This window comes from Scyliorhinus torazame, chromosome 7, assembly GCF_047496885.1.
Source record: "Scyliorhinus torazame isolate Kashiwa2021f chromosome 7, sScyTor2.1, whole genome shotgun sequence".
Classification (NCBI taxonomy): Eukaryota; Metazoa; Chordata; class Chondrichthyes; order Carcharhiniformes; family Scyliorhinidae; genus Scyliorhinus; species Scyliorhinus torazame.
In genome coordinates, this window is record NC_092713.1 from 98,797,086 (window position 1) to 98,821,276 (window position 24,191).

The 24,191-nt window shown below is 45.4% G+C and overlaps 1 protein-coding gene across 7 annotated transcripts in view; it reads left to right on the forward strand.

Annotated features, from left to right (window-relative positions):
• jak1 (Janus kinase 1) overlaps window positions 1-24,191 on the forward strand; it is a 187,945-nt gene that overhangs the window by 65,798 nt on the left and 97,956 nt on the right. For all 7 annotated transcript variants that reach the window (XM_072511125.1, XM_072511128.1, XM_072511126.1 and 4 more), the window contains 4 exons: window positions 10,443-10,634; window positions 13,837-13,960; window positions 20,957-21,113; window positions 22,032-22,195. In XM_072511125.1, coding sequence (XP_072367226.1) covers window positions 10,443-10,634; window positions 13,837-13,960; window positions 20,957-21,113; window positions 22,032-22,195 — 637 coding nt within the window. The remainder of the gene's footprint in view (window positions 1-10,442; window positions 10,635-13,836; window positions 13,961-20,956; window positions 21,114-22,031; window positions 22,196-24,191) is intronic.

Genomic DNA, 24,191 nt, shown 5'->3' on the forward strand with positions numbered 1-24,191 from the left:
AATTGTTATATGTGCAGAAAAAGGCCTTTGCATGTAACATAAAACATTTCATAATGGAATTATATTAGTAAGTATTAAAATATAATGGCCATAAATTTACAGGCAAGGTAACAATGTGTGCAAGCAGCAGAGTGGACATCATCCCTTGCACCCTGTCAACCTGGCCAAGATACACCACCTGGAGGGCTCACGAGGCAGGAATTTGAATGGCAGGAGGCTACTGCCAGGAATCCCCGTGACTCACTCTCACTCCCTGGCAATCGGTTAAGTGGTAGTGGGAGGGGTGGAGCAAATGTGATATGGGAGGGAAATGAAGTTGAGAATAAAGGAGGCCCAAGGCTTCCTTGTGAACCATGTTGAGCTCTCCTGGCCCACGGGAAAACTTGGGAAAACGTAAGAAATTTAAACCGGTGTCTTTTCTGGCCCTCCACTGGTTTGGCCTGTCAGTAAGGCATCCCCACCCCCTACTTAAGACCCAAACTAAAACTACAATTGGGCCCTGATTTGTGCATTTAACCAGGACGCTGCAACCTCCTTGTGAACATTCTGTTTGCCTGCTCAAAAGAGCAGGTTCATCAGGTGCAGGAGCATTGTAGTTTTGGTACTGGACTAATAAAGAGGCCTGGACAAATGACCTGGAGGCGTTCAAATCGCATCATGCAGCTGGTAATTTTAAATTGTAGTAACTAAATAAACCTAGAATTCAAAGCTAGTATTAGTAATGTTGACCAAAAATCTTCCAGACTATGGTAATAACCCATTTAGTTCACTCATGTTCTTTAGGCGAGGCAATTTGCCATCCCTATCTGGTCTGGTCTATATGTGATTCCAAATCAAAAAACATGGTTGACTCTTTAATTGCCTCTAAAATGGCTTGTGCCAAACACCACCACCTGGAGGTTCCCCTCCGAAGTCACTCGCCATCATGACTTGGAAATATATTGCCATTCCTTCACTGTCGCTGGGTCATATTCCTGGGACTCCCCTCCCTAACAACGCTGTGGGTGTATCTACAATACATGGTCTGCAGCGGTTCACGAAGGCAGCTCATCACCACCTCCTGAAGGGCAGTCGGGGCTGGTTTAGCACAGTGGGCTAAACAGCTGGCTTGTAATGCAGAACAAGGCTAGCAGCACGGTTCAATTCCCATACCGGCCTCACCGAACAGGCGCCGGAATGTGTCGACTAGGCTTTTCACAATAACTTAATTGAAGCCTACTTGTGACAATAAGCGATTATTATGATGATTATTATTATTAAATGCTGGACTAGCCAACAATGCCCACATCCTGTGAAAGACTTATAAAAACATTATGACAAAGGACTGCAGCAGTTCAGAAGGCAGCTCTCTATCACCTTCTTGATGGCAACCAGGAATGGATAATAAATGCTGATCTTGACAGCCTCCCCCACATCCTGTGAATAAGATTCAAGGAGAAGGCAAATCAACCAAATTGCACCAGTATTTCATATGCTTCAACTTGATAAATAAATTACGGTGAAACTAGAGCATGTAACAAGATTGTGAGAATATTTTAACTTGCCTATGAAGTGCCCTACTTCTACCAGAAATGCTTGTCTTGCATTTTGTGTTTTGAAACCTAAACAAATTATTTGTCAAGAGGTTTTTGGCCTTGCATTGGTGCTCCACCCCAAACGTTGCTGATCTGTTGCACCCTGTTCCGAGAGTACGTTGCACACTGACTTATCCAAACTTTGATGCTTTCTATGCTGATGAGGTCTTGACCAATATTCCCCAGCATCCCTGCCAACAGTTCCAGAATTTTAATCTAGTTTAATTCATGGATCAATCCACGACCCTGCAATTTTCTGCCCTGTAAATCAACAGTAAAGCATTGACAAAGTTCACTTATCTATGTGAAATATGGAATAAGATATTTTTTACTGTTTGAAATATCTGTTTGCCTGTTTACAATCCAAGCTGCAATCTCGTGGAGTATTTATTTTACAGTCTTCCAAAGTCCATGCAGAGGCTTCTGATCTAATCAGTAAGTCATAACACGATGGAGGCAGTCTCTGTTGATACCTGCTACAAACTACTTAGACCATGAGAACATAAGGATGACTTTCCAAGGAGTTGCACAGTCAAGTTAATAAAGATAATAACTCCCCCACGGGATTTGTCTGAGGCATTGAGGTGAAGAAAATGACCAACATAAAAGCTCAAAAATGCAACTGTTGATCTGTCAATGGTGAAGGAGGAGGGAGAGGACTGAGTGGAAGAGAAGAGCAGGATGAGAGCAGATCAGCGAGATTAAACTTGGGAAATGCATAGGCCTTTTGGAGTGAGGAAGAACATTTGAATTAAATCTAGGACATCAAAAATGTTTCCCAGTGGCACAGTTTTCCAAAATAGTTTGGAATATTGGCAGGGAAACGTATGGAGAAAAATGTTCCAGTGAACTTTGATACTTTTAAAGAAAATGTTAACATTTTACAAAACAAATATATTACACCCTCAAATACAATAAGCCCTGCACCAGCCCCCCCTCCCAACAGTTGACCGCAACTGGCTCTCTGAAATGCAAAATAAACAAACCCCATCTCTTGTGGAACCCCTCATTTGCCCCCTTAGGGCAAATCTCACCTTCTCAAGATGCAAGAACTCCATTAGATCCCCAGCCACGCTGAGGCACAGGGTAGGGAAGCTGACCTCCACACCAACCAAAACCACCTGCGAGTGATCAATGAGGTGAAGTCTAAAACATCTGCCTCCGCTCCGGTCTGCTATTCCAGGAGGTCCGACACTCCGAATATGGACCCCAGGGGATCTGGCTCCAAATCCACATGCAGGATCACTGACATGGTACTGAAAAACGACCCCCAATCTTTCTCCAGCTATGGACAGGACCAGAGCATGTGCACATGACTAGCTGGGCCCCTCCCACACTGTCCACAAGTACCCTCTACCCCCTCAAACAGCCGGCTCATCCTTAACTTCATCAAAAGCACCCTGTGCATCAAAAGCACCCTGTGCACCACCTTCAACTGTATCAATCCCAGCCTCGCGCACGAGGTTGAGGCATACACCCTCTGCAGCACCTCACACCACAGTCTGTCCTCCAGCGCCATCCCCAACTCCTCCTCCCACTTGGCCGTAGCCCCCTCCATAGTCACCTTATCCTCCTCCAAAATCCTCCCATAAATTGTCGAGATGACCCCACTCTCCAACCTCATTGCCGACAACACATCTTCCAACAATGAGGTCCAGGCGCTATCAGAAAAGTCGGAAAAGCATTCTAGCCAAAGTGCTGCACCTGCATATACCGAAAACCCTCCTCACGCGGAAACCCAAACCTCCTCCTCAACTCCTCCAAGCTTGCGAACCTCCCTTCCAAAAACAAATCTTTCATCTCCTTTACCCCTCTCTCTTCCCATCCCCGAAACTTCGCATCAATCCTCCCGACTCAAATCCGTCATTCCCTGCATCAGCCTCGACCCGCTCCCAACTTAAAGTGCCGCTGAAATTGCCTCCAAATCTTCAACGCGGCAACCACCATAGGACTTCCTGAATACTTCCCTGTGGCAAACGGAAGTGGTGCCATCGCCAGCGCCTGCAACCCCAACGCCTTGCAAGAGCCCACCTCCATCCTTACCCATAAAGCCTCTGCTGCCCTCCTCCAATCCCACACCCTCACCGCATTTGCTGCCTAGGAATAATGCAACCAGTTCGGAAGGCCCAATCCCTCCCAACTGCCAGCCCCTCTGAAGTGCTGCCTTCCTTATCCTGGCCACCTTGCCTGCCCAACAAACAACAAAATCAACCTGTCCATCCCCTTAAAAAACAACTTTGGCAAAAAAGACCGGCAGGCACTGAAATAAAAATAGAAAATGCAGCAAAATGTTCATATTAACTGCCTGCACCCGACCTGCCAGCTACAGGGGAAAACTGTCCCACCTCCATAAATCCGCTTTCACCTTCCCAACCAGGCTCAAAGTTCAGCTCATGAATCTGCCCCCAATCCTGGGCCACCTGTACCACCAAATATCTGGAATGGGTTGTTGCCACCTGAAACGGCAACCCCCCCCCCCCCCACCTCTGGAGAAGACACAAGAAAATACTTGTTTTTCCCCAAATCCAACTTGGATCCCGAAAACGCCCCAAATCTCTTAAGCAGACGCATTATGTCCCCCACAGAAGAGTTCATGTCCGAAATATACAACAGCAGATCATCCGCATACAGAGACACCCTGTGTTCCACACACTGTCCCCCTCCCCTCACTATCCCCTTCCATATATCAGAGCACCTCAGTGCAATAGCCACGAGCTCTATTGCCAGCACAAACAGAAAGGGGGACATGGGGCATTCTTGTCTCATTCTCCGATGCAACAGAAAGTACCCTGAATTCATGCCATTGGTTTATACACACACCATTGGATCCTTAAACAACAATTTCACACATGCCACAAACACAGGCCCAATCCCAAACGTCTCCAACACCGCAAACAGATAACTCCACTCCACCCAATCAAACGCCTTCTCCGCATCCAATGCCACCACCACCTCCTGCTCCCTTCCTTCCACCAGAGAAATAATAATAATCTTTATTATTGTCACAAGTAGGATTACATTAACACAGCAATGAAGTTACTGTGAAAATCTCCTAGTCATTACACTCCAGCACCTGTTCGGGTACACTGAAGGAGAATTCAGGATGTCGAATTCACCTAACAACACGTCTTTCGGGACTTGTGGGAAGAAACCGGAGCACCCGGAGGAAACGCACGCAGACACAGGGCGAAGATACAGACTCCGCACAGACAGTGATCCAAGCTGGAATCGACCTAGGAACCAGGTGCTGTGAAACAACAGCGCTAACCCCTGTGCTACCATCTCCCCGCACACCACATTCAGCAGTTGCTGTATATTCAACAACTGCCTACCCTTAAGGAACACCGTTTGATCCTCCCCAATCACCTTTGGAAGGCACTTCTCCAACCTCACACCAATACCTTTGCCGCTATCTTGGCATCCACATTCAACAGAGATATGGGCCTATATGGACCACAATCCACCGGATCTTTAACCTTTTTAAGCAACAATGAAATGGATGCCTCACCCATCATTTCCGGCAAGGCCCCCTACACCATCGCATCCTCAAACATTTCTACCAATAGCGGCGCCAACCTATCCTTAAACCTTTATAAAATTCTATGGAAAAACCACCCAGCCCCCGTGCCTTACCTGTCTGCATCTTCCCTATCACTACCTGCACTTCTTCCACCCCCACTGGCTCTTCCAATCCAACTCTCTCCTCTCCTACGTCCGGGCACTCCAACTGCCCAAAACCTCCCTCATCTCCGATGCGTCTTTCCGGTGGCTTTGACCTGTACAGGTCCTTATAAAACTCTTCAAGAACCTTGTTCCCCTCCCGTTATCTCTGGCGGGCAGAGTTCAAATGGTGAAAATGACGGTTGCCCCGAGTATTCTATTTGTTTTCCAATGTCTCTCCATCTTCATCCCGCGGTCCTTCTTTAAGCGGGTCAATAAAGTTATAGTGGGCTTTGTATGGGGGGGCAAGTCCCCGCGAGTGAGGAGGGTAATGCTGGAGCGGAGTCGGGGAGAGGGAGGGCTGGCGCTGTCGAACTTTAGTAATTATTACTGGGCGGCTAACACAGCCATGATAAGAAAGTGGCTGGTGGGGGGCTCGGCATGGGTGTGTATGGAGGCGGCTTCTTGTAGGGGCACAAGTCTGGGGCGCTGGTGACTGCGCCTCTGCCGTTCCTGCTGGCACGGTACTCCTCCAGCCCCATGGTGGTGGCAGCCTTGAGAGCCTGGGGGCACTGGAGGAGAAATGTGGGAGCAGTGGGAGCATCGGTCTGGTCCCCAATCTGCGATAAACACCGGTTTGCCCCAGGAAGGATGGACGGGGGGTTCCGAATTTGGCGGGGATTGAGAGGATGGAGGACTTGTTTATAGAGGGGAGCTTTCCGTGTATGAGGGCGCTGGAGGAGAAGTTTGCATTGGCGGGGGGTAACGCATTTCGGTACCTGCAGGTGCGTGAGTTTCTGCGGAGGCAGGTACCAACCTTCCCACTCCTGCCGCTAAGGGGGATTCAGGATAGGGTGGTTTCTAGAAGATGGATAGGAGAGGGGAGTGTCTCGGACGTATGTAAGGAGCTTATGGGATCAGAGGAGAGGCAGACCAAGGAGCTGAAGCAAAAGTGGGAGGAGGAGCTGGGGGGTGGGATAGAGGAGGGCCTTTGGGCGGACGCGTTGAGCAGAGTCAACCCGACCGCAACATTTGCCAGGCTCAGCCTGATTCAATTCAAGGTCGTGCACCGGGCTCACATGACAGTGGCCCGGATGAGCAGATTCTTTGGGGTGGTGGAAAGGTGCGCAAAATGTGCGGGAGGACCAGCTAACCATGTCCACATGTTCTGGGCATGTCCAAAGCTGAGGGGATTTTGGCAGGGGTTTGCTGACATCATGTCCAAGGTATTAAATACAAGGGTGGCATTAAGTCCAGAGGTGGCGATTCCCGGGGTGTCGCAGGATCAGGGAATCCAGGAGGAGAAAGAGGCAGACGGTTCTGGCCTTTGCTTCCCTGGTAGCCCAGAGGCGGATATTACTAGCATGGAGGGACTCAAAGCCCCCGAAGTCGGAGACCTGGCTATCGGAAATGGCTGGCTTTCTCTGCCTGGAGAAAATTAAGTTCGCCATGAGTGGGTCATTGTCAGGGTTTGCCCCGAGGTGGCAACCATTCATCGACTTCTTCGCAGAGAATTAACCGTCAGCAGAGGAGGGGGGTAGGTTAGCATAGATTAGGGGGTTAAGTAATGGTGGGTCCAGTGGGAGAGGGTGGCGGTATTTGCACTATGTTTGTATTTTTATGTTCATTGTTTATATTGCTACTGTTACAATGCCAAAAAAATACCTCAATAAAATGTTTATAAAAAAAACCTTGTTCACTTGCTCCAGCGCCACTACCATCACACCCGTCCCATCTCTGACCCGAACTACCTGCCTCGCCGCTGCTTGCCTCCGGAGCTGGCCTGCCGCCATGCCACCAGCCTTCTCCCCATGCTCATAAACAACCCCCCTCACCCTTCTCCACAGCTGAACTGCCATCCCTGTAGATAGAAGATCGAACCTTGCCTGTAACTCCTTTCTCCTCACCAGAAGACCCGGATCCAGGTCCTCTGCATACCTCCCACCTACTTCCAAAATCTCCTCTCTCAATCGTTGCCGTTCCACCCTCACCTCCCTATTCACCTGTGCCTTAAACAAAATAACCTCACACCTCACTGCTGCCTTCAACACTTCCCAAAACTTCCCCATTGCGATTAAACCCCATACAATCTTCGATCGCCTTCCCCTATTTAGTACAAGAATTCGGGCCTGCCAACGGTTCCACATCCAACCTCCACACTGGCCTCTGAACTGACCCCTTCTCCAGGACCACACCCACCCAATGTGAAGCATGGTCCGAAATCACAATCGGCGAATACTCTGCCTTCCTCATCCCGGCGTTCCATGTCATCACCCTGACCGGGAGTTTCTCACCCCCTCTCCCTTCCTATCCAACATACCCACTACTCTAAGCCACGCCCATCAGGCAGAACCCAGCCCTAACCCTAGTCACTGTCAGCCCCCTGCCCCCCCCCCCCCCCCCCCCACCACCACCTCACTCCCAATCACTAGCCAACCTGCATTTGCTAGCAAGGTGGCATCTGCCAGACTCCCATCGCAATACTGAAACAAAACTGACACCCAATCCCCCTACGCCCAAACCTTCCAAACTGCCCACTCCATAATCCCACAAACCCAACAAGAAAAAACCACACAAAATCCCTACCAACCCCCAAACTCTCCTTTGCTCACTACTACACCAAAAATAAACAGCAACCCCCAAATAACCAGAAAAATGAGAGGGGAGAAACATCAAAAAAAGGGAAAAGAAAAAAGATCACTGTCAACATCAAAGTCCAAACTCCTCTCTGTCCAGTCCTTCAGCCTTCACGAATGCCTCTGCCCCTCAGCTGTCTTAAAACGAGTTCTTCCAGTTGTGAGGCACCCTCAGCTTTGCCGGGTAGACCATTCCAAACCTCACATTGCTACTATAAAACACCGCCTTTACCCGACCAAAGGCCACCGGCCTTCTCGCCAGCTCTGCAGTAAGATCTTGGTATATTCAAATACCAACGCCTTCCCATTTCACCTCGATTCTGCTTCACCCAGCTCAAGACCTTGTCCTTCATCTGGTTGCTTTCGAAGCAGACTATCACAGCCCTCGGTGGTTCATTCGTCTTTGGCTTTGGCCGGAGCGACCAATGGGCCTTGTCCAATTGTTGAACATCTCCACAAAGTATTTTATCGGCCTCCACCCTCTCGGGCAATGCCACAATCCTCAAATTCTGCCTTCGTGACCTGTTCTCAAGGTCCTCCACTTTGGCTCTCAGCCTTTTATTGCTCTCCACCACCCTCTGCAGCTCTTCACCTGGTCGCTGTGCTGAGACAATGCCTCCTCCACCCTCTTCAAAACTCTCCTTGTTCCTGCACCCCCATCGACGTCTTAGACAAAGCCGCCTTTATCGGGGCAAGAGTCTCATCTATCCACTCCTTGAGCGAGGTCATCTCTTTCTGACGCATGTCAAAGTGCTTGGAGAACAGCTGCACCAACTCTCCCAAGACCTCTTCAGTCAGTTTTTCCACCATAATGGGAGTGGCCCCTCTCGATGAACTGGCACCTGCCATCCTTCCTCCTGTTGGACTCACAGCCACACTCGCCGACGGACTTTCACTCTCCCCCTTCCTCCCCTGATTCATCTTCTGGAACTTTGACATTTCACAACTTCCTCAGACCTTCCACCACCTAATTATTCAAAAGAATCCCCCCAAAAATGGGTACCATGGGCCAATAACCAGAAACTCTAGCAGGAGCCACCCAACGTACGACCTCCACCTACTTGTCGCCACTGGAAGTCCCCTCTTTGACAATAGTTAAGGTTATGTCCAAGATCTCAAGAGAACAAAGGCAACACTGATATCTTGAAGCTATGGGCTGAGGCTGAATTTTCAGAGTCTGGAAGAATCTGTGGTCCTCCAAAAATGGTGAGCAGGACCCAGATTCAGAAGTCCCGTTCCAATTTCCAGCCGAACTATTTTGTGTGTGGGGAAAGGGGAGGGGTGTGATTTGAAGAGGCATGAATCTGTTTTCCAATTAAAGTTTGCTTGAGAATTGAAACATGCCCCATTAGGGCCTCAGTGTGCAGTGTGAGCATCACAAATTGATGTGGTAAACGTAAATGCCCTTGAAGGGCAGATAAGCGCTTATATCATCGTCACAATCTGAAGTTTTTAAAATTCCCCACTCTTTTCAAACTTACAAAAAAAAATTCAGGTTGCAGTTGTCATTGAGAATTTAAAAACCCTTTGCTGGATAGCTTTGAGTGACAGGTGTAGGTTAAAAAACAATTAGCATCTGTTCATGCGGTTTTAATGGAGCTCTTTGTTCACATTTTCCGAAGGACTATTATTATGTCATTATGAATGTTTGGCTGAGTTTTGAAAGATACAATTATCTCAGCGGGGGATTCTGAGTTCACAGGTTGTCAGTTTAATAAGGATTAGTTGTCTTTCATATGATTATGGAAATTGAGTTGTTTTTAGAAGAAATTAACTGCTTGAGATTTTAAAGGTTTTGAATGGATTTGTGAATGAGTTTCTTTCAAGTATGCAGGAGTGAGAGCTTCATTAGATTGTGAAAAGATGTTTTTCATCTCCACATGGTTACTGAGGCCCGCCTAAAGTGGAGACAGAGTGAGTAGTCATAGAGGTGGCATGGAAGTTATGAGGGGGCGTGGGGGATGGATGGGGGTCATGGGTTGTATTGAGTTGGCATGGGTGGTATGGAGGTATGAGGCAGCATGGGGGGGTGAGGGTTGTGCCAGTGTGAGGGCTAGAGGGGCAAACAACTTCTAAAACAACTGGGGCGAAGTCCGAGAGCAGGAGGGTGTGTCTTCTGACCAGCCAACCACAGCGCTTCCATGTGGCTGTGGCTGCTCCGATTCTTTGGTTGGTGCCCTGACAACATACCCACCCCCAAAATTTAATGTATGGGGTACTTTTGACTGAAATTTCCAGACTTTAGTCATGTGCCTCAGAAGTCAAACCTGGCCCTATGATTCGTATTTGCTAATAATAATTGCTTACAGACACCAGGCTTCCATTCGTTAAGCATGGCTTCGGTTGTTACTTAGAAGGTAATTCTAATCTAATTCACAAAGCAGGAAACCCACTGAGTTGGGTGAAATGTTGGTTTAACACCCCACCCAATATCAAAATTAATCGATCCTGTCAGTTAAAATTGCCTCGCTAAGTTGAGGAGTTGAAACGATACCATGCAATCACCCAATTTCTGCCAACTGCACTTTTCTTTCAACAAAATAATAATTGTACAATTTGAATCTTTCGGCAGGATCTAAATGTAAGTGGTCCCGTGCCATGGCCTTTTGCCTGAAAAAAAGAAAATCAAACATGTTGCAAATGCTCGCGACAACTCCCGAAAAAGGCATGGAAGTGTTCATGTATGTATCTAATTCATCCATTAAATGCCATGAGGGTGAGCATATTGCTGAAGAGTTGTGCATCGAAGCTGCCAAGAAATGTGGTAAGAACATTGTTTTTTTAAATAAGTTATATTTCCCCCAAGAACACATGAGCATATGAAAATGGCAGGCAGGAAGTTACCTTTTGGTTCTTCTGGCTGCCCCATACAACCATAAAGCTTCATAACAAACCATATCCAACTCACCCACCCCAGCGATGTGAACTCCGGGGAGAGGCATAAAAATCTATTCTAATTGGCGGGTGCAAGAAACTGCAAAATTCCTCTCCAACTCTCTTAGGGGAATCAAAATCTGTCTAGGAAACCAATCTCGCTTGAAAGAACACAGCAAATCAGCATTCACCACGCAAGCTGGCAGCTTGTTTCACAGGTCAACTATTCTTTGCAAAGTGACGAACTGCGTGACATCTAAACTCATTCTGCCTTTTTTTAACTTAATAAACATGACCCCTGGTATTTTATAACTTTGTTGAAATAAACATTCTACTTAAATAACAGTCTTTTAATTATTTTATAAACCCTGATCAAATCACCCTTGAATCTATTCTCCTCCTCCGTGTATGGTTCCAGCTCATTGAGCCTATCTGAGCACCCTAAGTATTTTCGACAGCAAATTTATCTTGTAGCCATCCTCCCATTCCCAAGCATTAATGTCTCTTGCCACAAGAGCAGCACGGTGGCGCAGTGGTTAACACAGCCACAGCTGCCTCACGGCGCCGAGGTCCCAGGTTCGATCCCAGCTCTGGGTCACTGTCCGTGTGGAGTTTGCACATTCTCCCCGTGTTTGCGTGGGTTTCGCCTCCACAACCCAAAGATGTGCAGGGTAGGTGGATTGGCCATGCTAAATTGCCCCTTATTTGGAAAAAATGAATTGGGTACTCTAAATTTATTTTTTTTTAAACAAAAAAAATCTCTTACCACGTGAAGAAGCCATGATTGCACATGATATTCTGAAGCCTAACCATAATCTTTTCTAATGGTTTGGTTTGTGTTTATAGTCAATTCTCCTGTGAATACACCCTGGGATCCTCTTCACTTCGGTTATCATTTCACAGCATTGGTCATGAACATATAGACATTCAGATCTATTTTTATCAGCAATGGTTTCCCCTGAATATATGTTTAACAGTTCATGTGCATAAAACTGCACTTTTCTCAGTAAATCAGCTATCACGCATGAACCCAATGCCTTGACACTTCAAGTCACACACCATCCTAACTTAGGTGCATGTTTTTCCTGCATCATTGCTGGATCAAAATCCTAGAAGTCCCTGAAATCAGGGAGTATCGTAACTACACAGAGTGCAGTATGCCTAAGAAGAGGACTCTGCACTTTCTTCACAGGGCAACTGGGATTGGAAACAAATCTTTCCAGCAACACCTATCTCTTGGGAATGAATGTTTTAAAAATGGGAGACCATCGGAAGAGGAAAGAAGAAATGAGGAAGGAGGTGGTGGGAATGGAGGCAGACCAATCATCTCAACAGAGTGGCAGGATTGGAGACCCAACCGGGAGGACTGAAAATTCAAATTCACTTTGGCTTTGAAGGAGGGAAGAGGCACTACAGGGCTGGTGGGCAGTGGAGCTGTTTTGCTTTCCAGTGGATTGGACTTTATTTCTGAAGGACGGAAATGAGCTGAAGGCTGCGATTGATGCATACCAAAGGAAGAATTCCAATGCCACTCATTTGGGAGGAAAGCATCTAAAATGGGGGACTAGCATTGGTACTTTGTGGAGGGGGAGGTTAAAGATGAGGTGCCCAGCCAGCGTGAAACTGTGTGCTGTGGATGGGAAATGCAGCTGCTTGCTCGACTGGGAGTGAGACTGATGGCGAAGAGAATGGTGTGTTTGGGCAGGAATTAAAAACCTCTTTTGTGGAGATGTTTTTCCAAATTATTTGCTTGTTAGAGGGAATGGAGGGGGCAGGCGGAGCCATGACTTCCTCAGGAGGTGCTCAAAGAATGGAGGCTCAGTTAAGGTGGGGGTGGGGCGGGACAAAGCAGTAAACTTGCCCACTGGGTGTAACAACATCTTTCCTCCCACTGCAACTGTAAATTATACCCTGTGGCTTTCCTCACCAGTATTTTCTGCCCTATTTTCCCGTCTTCGTTTGAGGATTTATTGGGATTGTTTGGTCAGTCAGGCCAGTTAGTGCCCCAATGGTTCAAACGACTTTTGAAACCACTCACTATTTTATAGAAGACACTTCTTCACTTTCTACTGAGTTGCAGTTGAATAGTCCTTTGGTTTCTATGATTTGATGTTGAAAGATTTACAAAGCAGGTTTTAAGTTTTAATGCATAGGGCCATATTGCAAGAGGGCACCAGTCTGAACGCACAATGTTACCAATCACAGCAGCAGCACTATCAAATCGTGCTACATAGGCTAATGGAAGAGGAAAGAAGCAAGGTAGTTATTTTCCCACTTTGTCCTCCTCAGTAATCAGCTGCTTTCACAGTTGAGAAACTGGGTTGAAGAAGCCTGGCCACTGCAAAAGTCAAAACGTGTAGGAGAAACAAGAGAGGAAAGTCAAACGTTCAGAGTAGCAAGAACAATAGGAATACATTTTTAAACTTGATTATCAGCATATGGGTATTGCTGGCAAGACCAACATTAATTACCCATCGCAAGCTGCCCTTGAGCAAGTGCTGGTGATCCACCTTCTTGAATCCCTTCAATCAACACAGTGAAGATGCTTCCATAGTGCTATTATACAGAACGTTTCAAAGTTCAACTTCGCAACATTGAAGACAAGCACTAAAGTTGGGATGGTGGGTGACTTGGCAATGCAGTTTCCATGCACTTACTGCATTTGAACAAACATACAAATGAATAAAACATTCGGCCCCTCAATTCTGCTCTGGCATTTGATAAGGTCTTGGTTGATCTGATTGTGATCTCTATTTTCCTGTCTACCCCCATACCCCTTGACTTCCTTGTCAGTCAAGAATCTGTTCCCACCCGAGAACTCCCATCCAGAAGTGACAGCTATTCCATTCTTGCCTCCCCACCTCACTGGGCAAGTGAAAAAGAAACTGAGACTCTTAAGTGGTTGTGGTCTTGGAAGCTGCTCCTAAAGAAGCCTTGATGAAAGAGAACAACAAAACTGATTATGATTGTGTGTGGCAGAATTGGTGAATGCTCTGTTGAAGGTTTAATGAGCTGACTTACCTTTTGTTACATTTCATTGTGTGCCTGATATTTCATATTTGAGGTGAGCTTTTACATTTTTCTTTTATTAGGCATTTCTCCATTATGCCAGAATCTCTTTACCCTGTACGACGCAAATAAAAAACTCTGGTTTTCACCCAATCATATCTTCAAAGTTGATGAGCAAACATCGGTGAAGTTACATTATCGAATGAGGTAGGATTTAAATATTCTTGTGAGACTGTTTTTTTAAAAAAAGCATAGGAAATTTATAAATTTGTTTTTGTATGTTTGTACCTATTGTGAAAACCAATCAACTTTTTGTGGTTTAGCTCTTCAATATTATAAGGATGTTTCTCCGGGGTTCCATTAGTACTCTTGGGAGGTCAAAAGGATTCTGTGGCTGGAACAGTTTGGGAAACTCTCGCCTGGTTAACCTTCTCTGAACCGCTTCGTGGTTCCCTCATTCAGGCACTGACCACCCCTGTTCTGGGAGCATGCAAGCAAATATGCCAGAGTCTGCTATTTGGACTTCCCAAGTGGCAAGTGCCCTACTTTGACACTGGCTGAATACCAGAGATTTCAGGGTGAGGCCCTTGAAATGGGCATCAATTGCCAACTTAATGGCCTCAATTGGTGTTGGGACCAAAAGGCCGTCCATGAGCTTTCCTGCCCCGGACTTAATTGGGCCATTGCAGGAAGGTGTTGGGTGACTATTTGACACCCCCATTTAATGAGGGCATTAAATTCTACCGATGCAGGCCCTGGGTCACTGTCCGTGTGGAGTTTGCACATTCTCCCCATGTCTGCATGGGTTTCACCCCCACAACCCAAAGGTGTGCAGGTTAGGTGGATTGGCCACGCTAAATTGCCCCTTAATTGGAGAAAAAGATAATTGGGTACTCTTAACTTTATATATAAAAAATTCTACCCATGCAGCATATTCCAGCAGGAGTCATTGACAGCTGAGCAGGTGTGTTTGCCATATTTGGTAGTCCTAATCATAGCAAAGTGAGTTGAAAGGCATAGTTGACACACATCCTCACAATAAAAGTATTGTGTAGAATCTTGCCAGAATTTGCCAAGTGTCAGGCTCAGACTGAAAACTGGCGTGTAACTCTCCAGTTGCACAGACCAGTTTTCTCTCCAGATATTGAGCCTATTTCGAATATTTTTCTTTTATTTCCTTCATGACCTCTGTCATGAAAAATTATTCATTTCCCCTTGCACACCCACAGAATGTAAAAATGAAAGATTACAGTGTTGCTCTAATGAGCAGAATTCACATACAACTTTCAGCAGAAGTAGGGATCTGAAGATTTCACTATATGGTTTGTTAACACTTAATGAGGGGCAATATAAGATAGACTAAAGTTTACTTTCAATCCACACCTGGTCCATATGCTCTTCCCTTCCCATCTCTTGACTTTGTCTGTATGTCTCCTCCTCCGGATTAGCAGGTAAAAGGTCAGAGGTATGTGGGAAGCTGTTATCTGTTGCAAATCTCTGGAGTGTGTGCAAACTACTTACATATGGCTATTGCAGTATCTAATTTTGGTGAGTGTTGTTCGCTCTTTTTGTCTTTTCATAGCGATTTGTCTTAACTTTTGAATAGTTAATAGCACCTTAGGAACAGGCATTTTCTATGAACTCCTCAGATGACATAATGCGCTGACAAGTGATGTCCAGTCAACACTGGAGGACCTTCATAAAGTCAAGAGGAGGAATCTTCCACTTTGTAAATTCTGTTTTTAGGAAGCTATTCAGAAGTTGAAGTTTCAGGCAAACATTTCAGTTTTGGCTAATATCCAGCTGGTTCAGTTTTACTGTTTATTCTTTGTTGCAGTTTTTGTTTGTCTGTTTATTGAAGGAGAGTTGCATTATCATACTGTATTGTACTCTGTTTACCTGCTCCTTTCCTCTTTTAGAAATCAACAAAAAGATTTAGAAAGAAATGTTCAGCTGGTTTGTTTGGTCTGTACTATTGTTAAACTGGGGAGAACATTGTCTCATTTGCCAGAAAAAGTGCCTCATTGCCAGAAAAAAGTAACACTTGGGTCAATCGAGTCTGGGTACCAGAGGGCGGCATGTGGCGCAGTGGATAGCACTGGGACTGCAGAGCTGAGGACCCGGGTTCGAATCCCGGCCCTGGGTCACTGTCCGTGTGGTGTTTGCATATTCTCCACATGTCTGCATGGGTTTCAGGGCAGCATGGTGACGCAGTAGGTTAGCACTGCAGCCTCATGGCGCCGAGGTCCCAGGTTCGATCCCGGCTCTGGGTCACTGTCCGTGTGGAGTTTGCACGTTCTCCCCGTGTTTGCGTGGGTTTCGCCCCCACAACCCAAAGATGTGCAGGCTAGGTGGATTTGCCACGCTAAATTGCCCCTTAATTGGAAAAAATTAATAGGGTACACTAAATTTATTTATTTTTTAAATCTTAATGTCTGTGTGGGTTTTACCCCCATAACCCAAAAGATGTGCAGTTAGGTGGATTGGCCATGCTAAATTGCCCCTTAATTGGAATTAAAAAAAAAAAATTGGTTACTCTAAATTTATTTTATTGGGTACCATGTCTTCAATATTTGGGATTTGATTTATTGTCATGTGTACTGAGGTATAGTGAAAAGTATTGTTCTGCATATAGTCAGGACAGATTGTTCCATACATGAAAAACAGAGGACATATGATAAATACACAATGTAATTCCATCTGTATGGGTTTTTAAGCCAAACAAATCAAATGTCTAAACTCTATGCTGCAGGTAAAAGCAGATGATTTTCCTCTGAGATTTATCAGGCAGAATAACGAGGCAAGGTGCAATAGGATTTTCTATTACAAACCATATTGGGATACTCTTTGAAACCCAACAAGACGAGTTGTACTCTTACTCTAGTCGACTGGATATTCCCACTGCCACATTTCACCTTTTCCATCTATTTTGTATACCAATAGTGAGACCTTTACATTTCTGGTGTATGGTGCATATTCAAAGGGGCAGTAACAATAATAATATGACAAATAAAGAAAACCAACGTGGGCTGTAATTGAAGAAAGAGAGTTTGGAGTCTAAGGATGAGAGGTACTCGGCTGTCAGACACAAAAGTTTAATGTAATGAAGAAAATACAAATCATTTGTTGATATTCTAAACAGCATCTAGAATTGCACAAAAGTATTCTTCTTGGAAGGATTTGTTATTGTCATTTGTACCGAGGTACAGTGAAAAGTATTTTTCTGCGAGCAGCTCAAACAGATCATTTAGTACATGAAAAGAAAATATATAATGGGGAAACACAAGGTACACAATGTAAATACATAGACACCGGCATCGGGTGAAGCATACAGGAGTGCAGTATTAATCAGGTCAGTCCATAAGAGGGTCGTTTAGGAGACTGGTAACAGCGGGGAGGAAGCTGTTTTTGAACCTGTTGCTGCGTGTATTCAAACTTTTGTATCTCCTGCTCTGTGGAAGAAGTTGGAAGAGTGAGTAGCTGGGTGGGAGGGGTCTTTGATTGGGCTTCCCGCTCTCCCAAGTCAACGGGAGGTGTCGATGGAGTCAGTGGATAGGAGGCGGGTTCATGTGATGGACTGGGCTGTGTTCACGACTCTCTGAAGTTTCTTGCGGTCTTGGGCCTAGCAGTTACCATACCAGGCTGTGATGCAGCCGGATATGATGCTTTCTATGGTGCATTTGTAAAAGTTGGTAAGAGTCAGTGTGGACATGCCGAATTTCCTTAGTTTCCTGAGGAAGTAAAGGCGCTGTTGTGCTTTCTTGGTGGCAGCATTGACGTGGGTGGACCAGGACAGATTTTGGTGATGTGCACCCCAAGGAATTTGTTCTCCCCATGCCTGCCTGGGTTACCTCCGGGTGCTCCAGTTTCCTCCCACAAGTCCCGAAAGACGTGCTTGTTAGGTGAATTGGACATTCTGAATACTCCTTCAGTGTACCCGAACAGGCGCCGGAGTGTGGCGACTAGGGGATTTTCACAGTAACTTCATTGCAGTGTTAATGTAAGCCTACTTGTGACAATAAAGATTATTATTATTATAAAATTCTGTGTGAAAAATACCCGCTTGAATACCAGAGATCTGCTGTCACCTCTCATCCTAAAGATCAGGAAACAGAAAAAAAGAGGAAAAGAATGAGGGAGTTGAGATGAATTTTAACAGGTAGGTTGGTATTGAGGTAAAATGTAAATCTCTGAAACCCAGTCCCAGCTGTCCTCTTACAGGTTGAACAGAGGTGGGATAGACACAGATATAATCTACTCTGAGGTTTTTTGAAAATATTTTAATGAGGCTGGTGGTCCCTGATTTTACTTCTAGGAAAACAGTGACCAGCCATATTTCCCATCCCTGTGAAGTTCCATCCGCTGGAGAAAAGTGGGGACAGGTTTGCTGTCTTTCCAGCACTGCTTATGGGCCAACAGGAGCAGGGGTGGTTCCTCTCACCCCACCAAGCCCACAAAGACCCATTTGTCAGGGTTTGGAGCTCCTCCAGCCTGAGATTCGGGGTATCAGACACCCTCCTGCTCATTTTCTATTTCTGGGGGATGGACAGGAAAGTAGATTGACACCACAATCAGATCAGCCACGATCTTCATTCAATATGGTGGACTAGGTCCAAAGGGTTGAATGGCCTATTCTTGCTCCTATGTCCTATGTTCCTACCTGTCCCTACTTCCCCTCAATTAAGGCTCAAAGCCACCCCCCCCCCCCCCCCCAACCCTCCCAAACCTCACCCTCCAGGCTCATGGATCAGACTTATCTGCTGCAGCAGCCTGTTCCTGAGTCTTTCTCATCATTATTATTACCAAACTGGCGGTCACGCTTGTTAATCAGGCTGATTTCAGGCAGGTAATCAGTCAAGGACAAAAGGCGCATGCTGTGCAAACTCCATGCGAGAAAAGTTGGACTTCTGAGTTTCTCATCTGAAAACTACCCACCCCAACCTTTGTACCTTGGCCCTGTTAATTTCCTGGCCAACATTCAAATGGGAAGTGTCTAATCTTGTTCCTGTATATGCAAGTAAGTATGTAAGTTGTTAGAAATCATCCAAACATTTGGATAACTCCTTAATTCTCCGAGGAAAAGCAACTTATTTTCTTTAAAAAAAAAAATTTAGAGTACCCAATTCCTTTTTTTGCCCAATTAAGGGGTAATTTAGTATGGCCAATCTACCTACCTGCACATTTTCTTTGTGTGTGTGTGTGTGGGGGGGGGTGGGGGGGGGGGGGGGGGGGTGACAACTCCACATTGACAGTGAACCAGGGCCGGGATTGAACCCGGGTCCTCGGCAGCATGAGGCAGCAGTGCTAACCACTGAGCCACCGTGCCGCCCGAAAGCAACTTGTTTTTTGGGTTCAACTGATGCTGCAATTATTTAAACAACCAACGAGACAAAAACAAAATGGGTGTTCTGAACAAACTCACACTAAACTCCTGCCTGCAATACGAAAAGGGAACTTTTGGTATTCATGTTCTGCGCTGTGGTTTATGGTTAGGGGTTTGGATACATTATGTCCCAAGACAAACAGCAGATGTTATGAATCATAAAGTGCAAGGGACTTCAGAATAAGTTGGGTCCAATATTGGCCGAGGCATTTGAGTAATGTATGTGCATTTTGCATCATTTGTTTCAAAAAATACAGAAAGATTGCATGTTGTTACTATTATTTTAGAAGTTAAGATAATGATAATCAAATTTCATAATAATAATCTTTATTGCTCTGTCCATTTGCATCAGGCTGTGTGTCTGAATTAGGGTGAGCAGTCTGCTTCTAACCTCCACCAAAGTCATTTGAAAGCGGTAGTTAGGCTTATTATGATTCTGCTACACAAAGAGGCATCTATTCTTCTCAATGCCTTTCCATTGTCAACATGTCAGCAGAGCGTAGTGGGGTTAGTGGGAAGGATGACGGATGCTGAGTTACACAACTTAATGCTGTAGTGCATCAATCTGCGGGTGATCATTTCTTGCTGGTCCAGTCAACATTATTGGTCTGTTCATTCCCTTTAAGTCAGGGAACTATTATTGACACATAACAGATGGTTTATTCTTAATGTGCAAGTAGAACAAGGTGGAAGTCGACAGCAGCTCAGTCAATAGCTGAACAGTGAAAAGACAAGTACTGATATTTGTTTTTCATGAAGATTGCGCACCAAAACCTATTATTTTATTTTTACAGATGTCAATTGGCTGTGTATTTCCCGGTTTTCCTTTTTATTTTGCTTGTTTTTGTTTGGTTGACTTGAGTTATTTATAGATGCGAGCAGTGTATAGTGGCTTTTGGTATAACTGGACTATGTAAATACCATTCTGATGCAAACATTTGAAGCCGTGCCTGCTTATCAGCAAGACCCAGACTTTTGAGATATTTGCTCTTGAATCATAATACCACCAGACATAGGAGCAGGCTCATCAGCCTTGTCACGGCTTCTCATTAAGGTACATAAGACAACCCTTCCAATATCTGGCTACGTTTGATTCAATATAATAGTATTTTGTAACTTTTCTTGATGGTTCTGTAGATAGGTGCATTGACCCAGGTAAGGAAACCTCACATTAATCCCCAGAATGAGCTGATTTCAGACAGGATAGCTGTAGAAAGGCTACAATTGGTATACATTTTTCTGAATTTGTTTATCTGGCTGGGTTCCAAGCTCTTTTGATCGTTATTCATGGTGGCCTGATGGAATGTGCACGTGGCCGGTGAGATAGGAGACTCAGCTATTGTACAACCCATATTCAAATAGCTTTCCAACGCTCATTCTGTAGAATGGTTCCTTGTGTGAGGTATTGAAAGATGGCCACACTCTTACGCAGAATAAGTCAGCTGTTTGTTGTACTTTGAAAATTACACTTTTTGAGTCACTGTTTCATTGTTAAACCTCCAGTATGGGTGAAATCAGTCTGCTGCACTGAAAAGCATCTTAGCTGGCCAATGCCTCAATTGGTAAATACACAGCACATTTTAAAACCAGAAAATCTTGTAGAAAGTGCCAGGATTCTGTTTAGTATCTTTCTACTGATGCCACAGTCAAGCCTGAGAATTTGTTGAGTCTGTGAGAATAAAAGTGCGATAAGAGTGCTGTAAGAAAATGCTTTCTGCCACTGTTGCTTGTCTAATTTTACACCTACAGTATCCATTAATCTCTGCCACTGTGACCATACTGACTGACTTCCAGTACCAACAATACCCTCTTCTCTGCAGGTTCTTCTTTGGAAACTGGCATGGATCCAATGAAAATGAGCAACCTGTCTGGAGACACACTCCTACAAGAAAGCAGAAAAATGGTTATGATCCCAAAAGTACAGAAAACGGAACTCCTCTTTTGGATGCAAATTCCCTGGAATACCTGTTTGCCCAGGTAGAATTTTAAAAGAAAGATTTTTAGCATTGGGATTCAGCAGGTTCTCGGCCTCCAGCAACTTCAGTTTAACTTGTGAATGATTTGAATTTCAGTGATCTTTGTGTGCAGCTGTAATTCTTATATTGCTGAACAAAGATGTCTGCAGTCTCCTGAATCATGTGATGCTTGTACATGTGCTCATTTGGGCTCACTAATTGGCATAATAATGTTGCTGTCAACTTCTTAGTTTATTGCACAGAAATCTCATTCTTCCATGCTTTTGCTTATTCCCAACAATTTTAAACACCGGCTGATTTTTTTAACCGATGTGGTTGCTTGTCACTTGAAATAGAAGTCCTTCCAATTCCCATCAATGTCTGTATGTAAACCCAACTTGCATATGTGCTGGGAGTATTCTGTTTGTGTTAGAATCTGTCTGTATTGCTTGTTGTTCAACAATTAACAGATTTCTTTGTTTATAATTGGGAAGTTGGCAGGGCGGGCGAGGGGAGTCGGCCGGGCGGGCGAGGGGAGTCGGCTGGGCAGGCGGAAAAAACGATAGTTGGGAAGGGCGAGAGAAAAGCAAACCGAGACAGTCAAAAAGTGAATGAATGTGAAAGACAGAGAGAGTGTTCTTGGCGAAGTTAGTGAATGACCCTGATGAACAATGCCATTGGGTCTGGGAACAGTGGGCAGCACGGTTGCACAGTGGTTAGCATAGTTGTTTCACAGCTCCAGAACAATACCAGCAGCATGGGTTGAATTCCCGTACCGGCCTCCCTGAACAGGCACCGGAATGTGGCGACTAGGGGCTTTTCACAGTAACTTCATTGAAGCCTAAGCGATTCTTATCATTATTCTGCACTGTAAATTCTCTGATTATGGTAATTCTTTGTGCTCTTTTTAGTGGAACTCACAATTGATTTTTTCTTCCAGGGACAATACGATTTGATCAAAGGTCTAGCACCTGTTCGAGATCCTAAAAACGATTATGAATTTCATGAAATACAGAATGAGTGTCTGGGAATGGCTGTACTGGCCATGACACATCAGTCTCTTAACCGGAAAATCCCACTGCAAGAGATTTCCAAGGAAATGAGGTGAGATTGTGAAGAACTGGCATAAAAGGGGACAGGGATGTTACTACCATGTAACATAATTTGTTACATGGTAGCTTTTTTTTAAAAACCTTTCTTGTTCTGCACCAAATTATTGTAAATTATAAAGACTTGAAATGGTCATTGGGTTCAACAATTCCCTTTTTTAATGGACCTGAATATGTCTTTTCTGTCATCGCACAAAATTCTTCAATCCTTCTCCTCTTCAGAAAGATATTTAGTTGTATCTTGAATCCATTTATACTGTCTGCTGAAATGGTCCTTCCTGTTTATTTAGCTTTCACCTCCTGAGTGATAAAGTTTTATCTGACTTCCCATCTGGCATTAACCTCCTAATTATTAACTTGTTTCCTGGTTTGTGACAATGTCCAGTTCTTGTCTACAAAACCTGACTTTATTGTTGGCATGTTTTGTTACTCGCCTGTGTCAAGGTTTTCTCAGTTAATGCTGGATGGCAGGTAAGAACCAAGTTCCTTTTCTTCTCCAGGTTCCAATAAGGGAAGTTGACTTCTTGACAGGTTCACTGGTTGGCACAGTCACAGTGGCTGTCCATTCAGCAGGGGACTAAAGTACCATTGGAGAACTGTATATGTCAGGCGAAGCCAATTTTTAAAAATTAAAGCCTCCATCATTTGTACCAGGTTGTTAAAATAGCAGAATGGGGGTGTGAAGTAGGAATTAGAGTGACTGTTTTAACTGCTCCAACATTCCTTATCTCCTGAATAGCCGAGAAAATGGCTGAAGATTCTGTCAAAGCCAGAGTTGTGGAGATCCTGCCAAAAATAACAGGAAGGCTACATTTTGATGATTTGTTCCTTCTCCCGTTAACGGGCAGCAAATGGAGTACCACAACTGGGCCAGGAACTGTCAAACAGGAGAGGAAAGCCCCCAAATGTGAAGGGAGGACAGTAATCGGCTGACCAGTAGAGTGCTCTCAATTGGTGGGGGTGGAGAAAGGGAGTGTGTTTGGAATAGTGGGAGGGAACAGTGATAAGCAGAGGGAGACAGAGGTAGTGTGCTTGGCAGGAGGAGAGTGCGTCAAATCAGCAGGGGATGAGAGAGAGGGTGGATCGGCAGGGGATAGAGAGAGAGAGAGACTGGATCGGCAGGGGATAGAGAGAGAGTGGATCGGCAGGAGAGAGAGACTGGATCAACAGGGGATAGAGAGAGAAACAGAGTGGATCGGCAGGAGGGAGAGACTGGATCGGCAGGGGATAGAGAGAGAGAGTGGATTGGCAGGGGATAGAGAGAGAGAGACTGGATCGGCAGGGGATAGAGAGAGTGAATCGGCAGGGGATAGAGACTGGATTGGCAGGGGAGAGAGAAAGAGTGAATCGGCAGGGGATAGAGAGAGAGAGAGTAAATAGGCAGGAGATAGAGAGAGAGAGTGGATTGGCACTGGTGAGAGAGAGAATGGACCGGAGAGAGTGACAGAGAGAGAGAGAGAGAGTGGGCCGGAGAGAGTGACAGAGAGAGAGAGAGAGAGAGAGAGAGTGGACCGGAGAGAGTGAGAGAGAGAGTGGACCGGTGAGAGAGCGAGAGAGAGTGGACCGGTGAGAGAGAGAGAGAGTGGACCGGTGAGAGAGAGAGTGAGTGGACCGGTGAGAGAGAGAGAGAGTAGAGTGAGTGGACCAGTGAGAGAGAGAGTAGAGTGAGTCGACCAGTGAGAGTGAGAGAGAGAGAGTGGACCGGCGAGAGAGAGGACCGGTGAGAGAGAGTAGAGTGAGTGGACCAGTGAGAGAGAGAGTAGAGTCAGTGGACCGGTGAGAGAGAGAGTGGACCGGCGAGAGAGAGAGTGGACCAGTGAGAGAGAGAGAGTGAGTGGACCAGTGAGAAAGAGTGTGGACCGGTGAGAGAGAGTGTGGACCGTTGAGAGAGAGGGAGTGGACCGGTGAGAGAGAGGGAGTGGACCGGTGAGAGAGAGGGAGTGGACCGGTGAGAGAGAGCAAGAGTGGACCAGTGAGACAGAGAGAGAGAG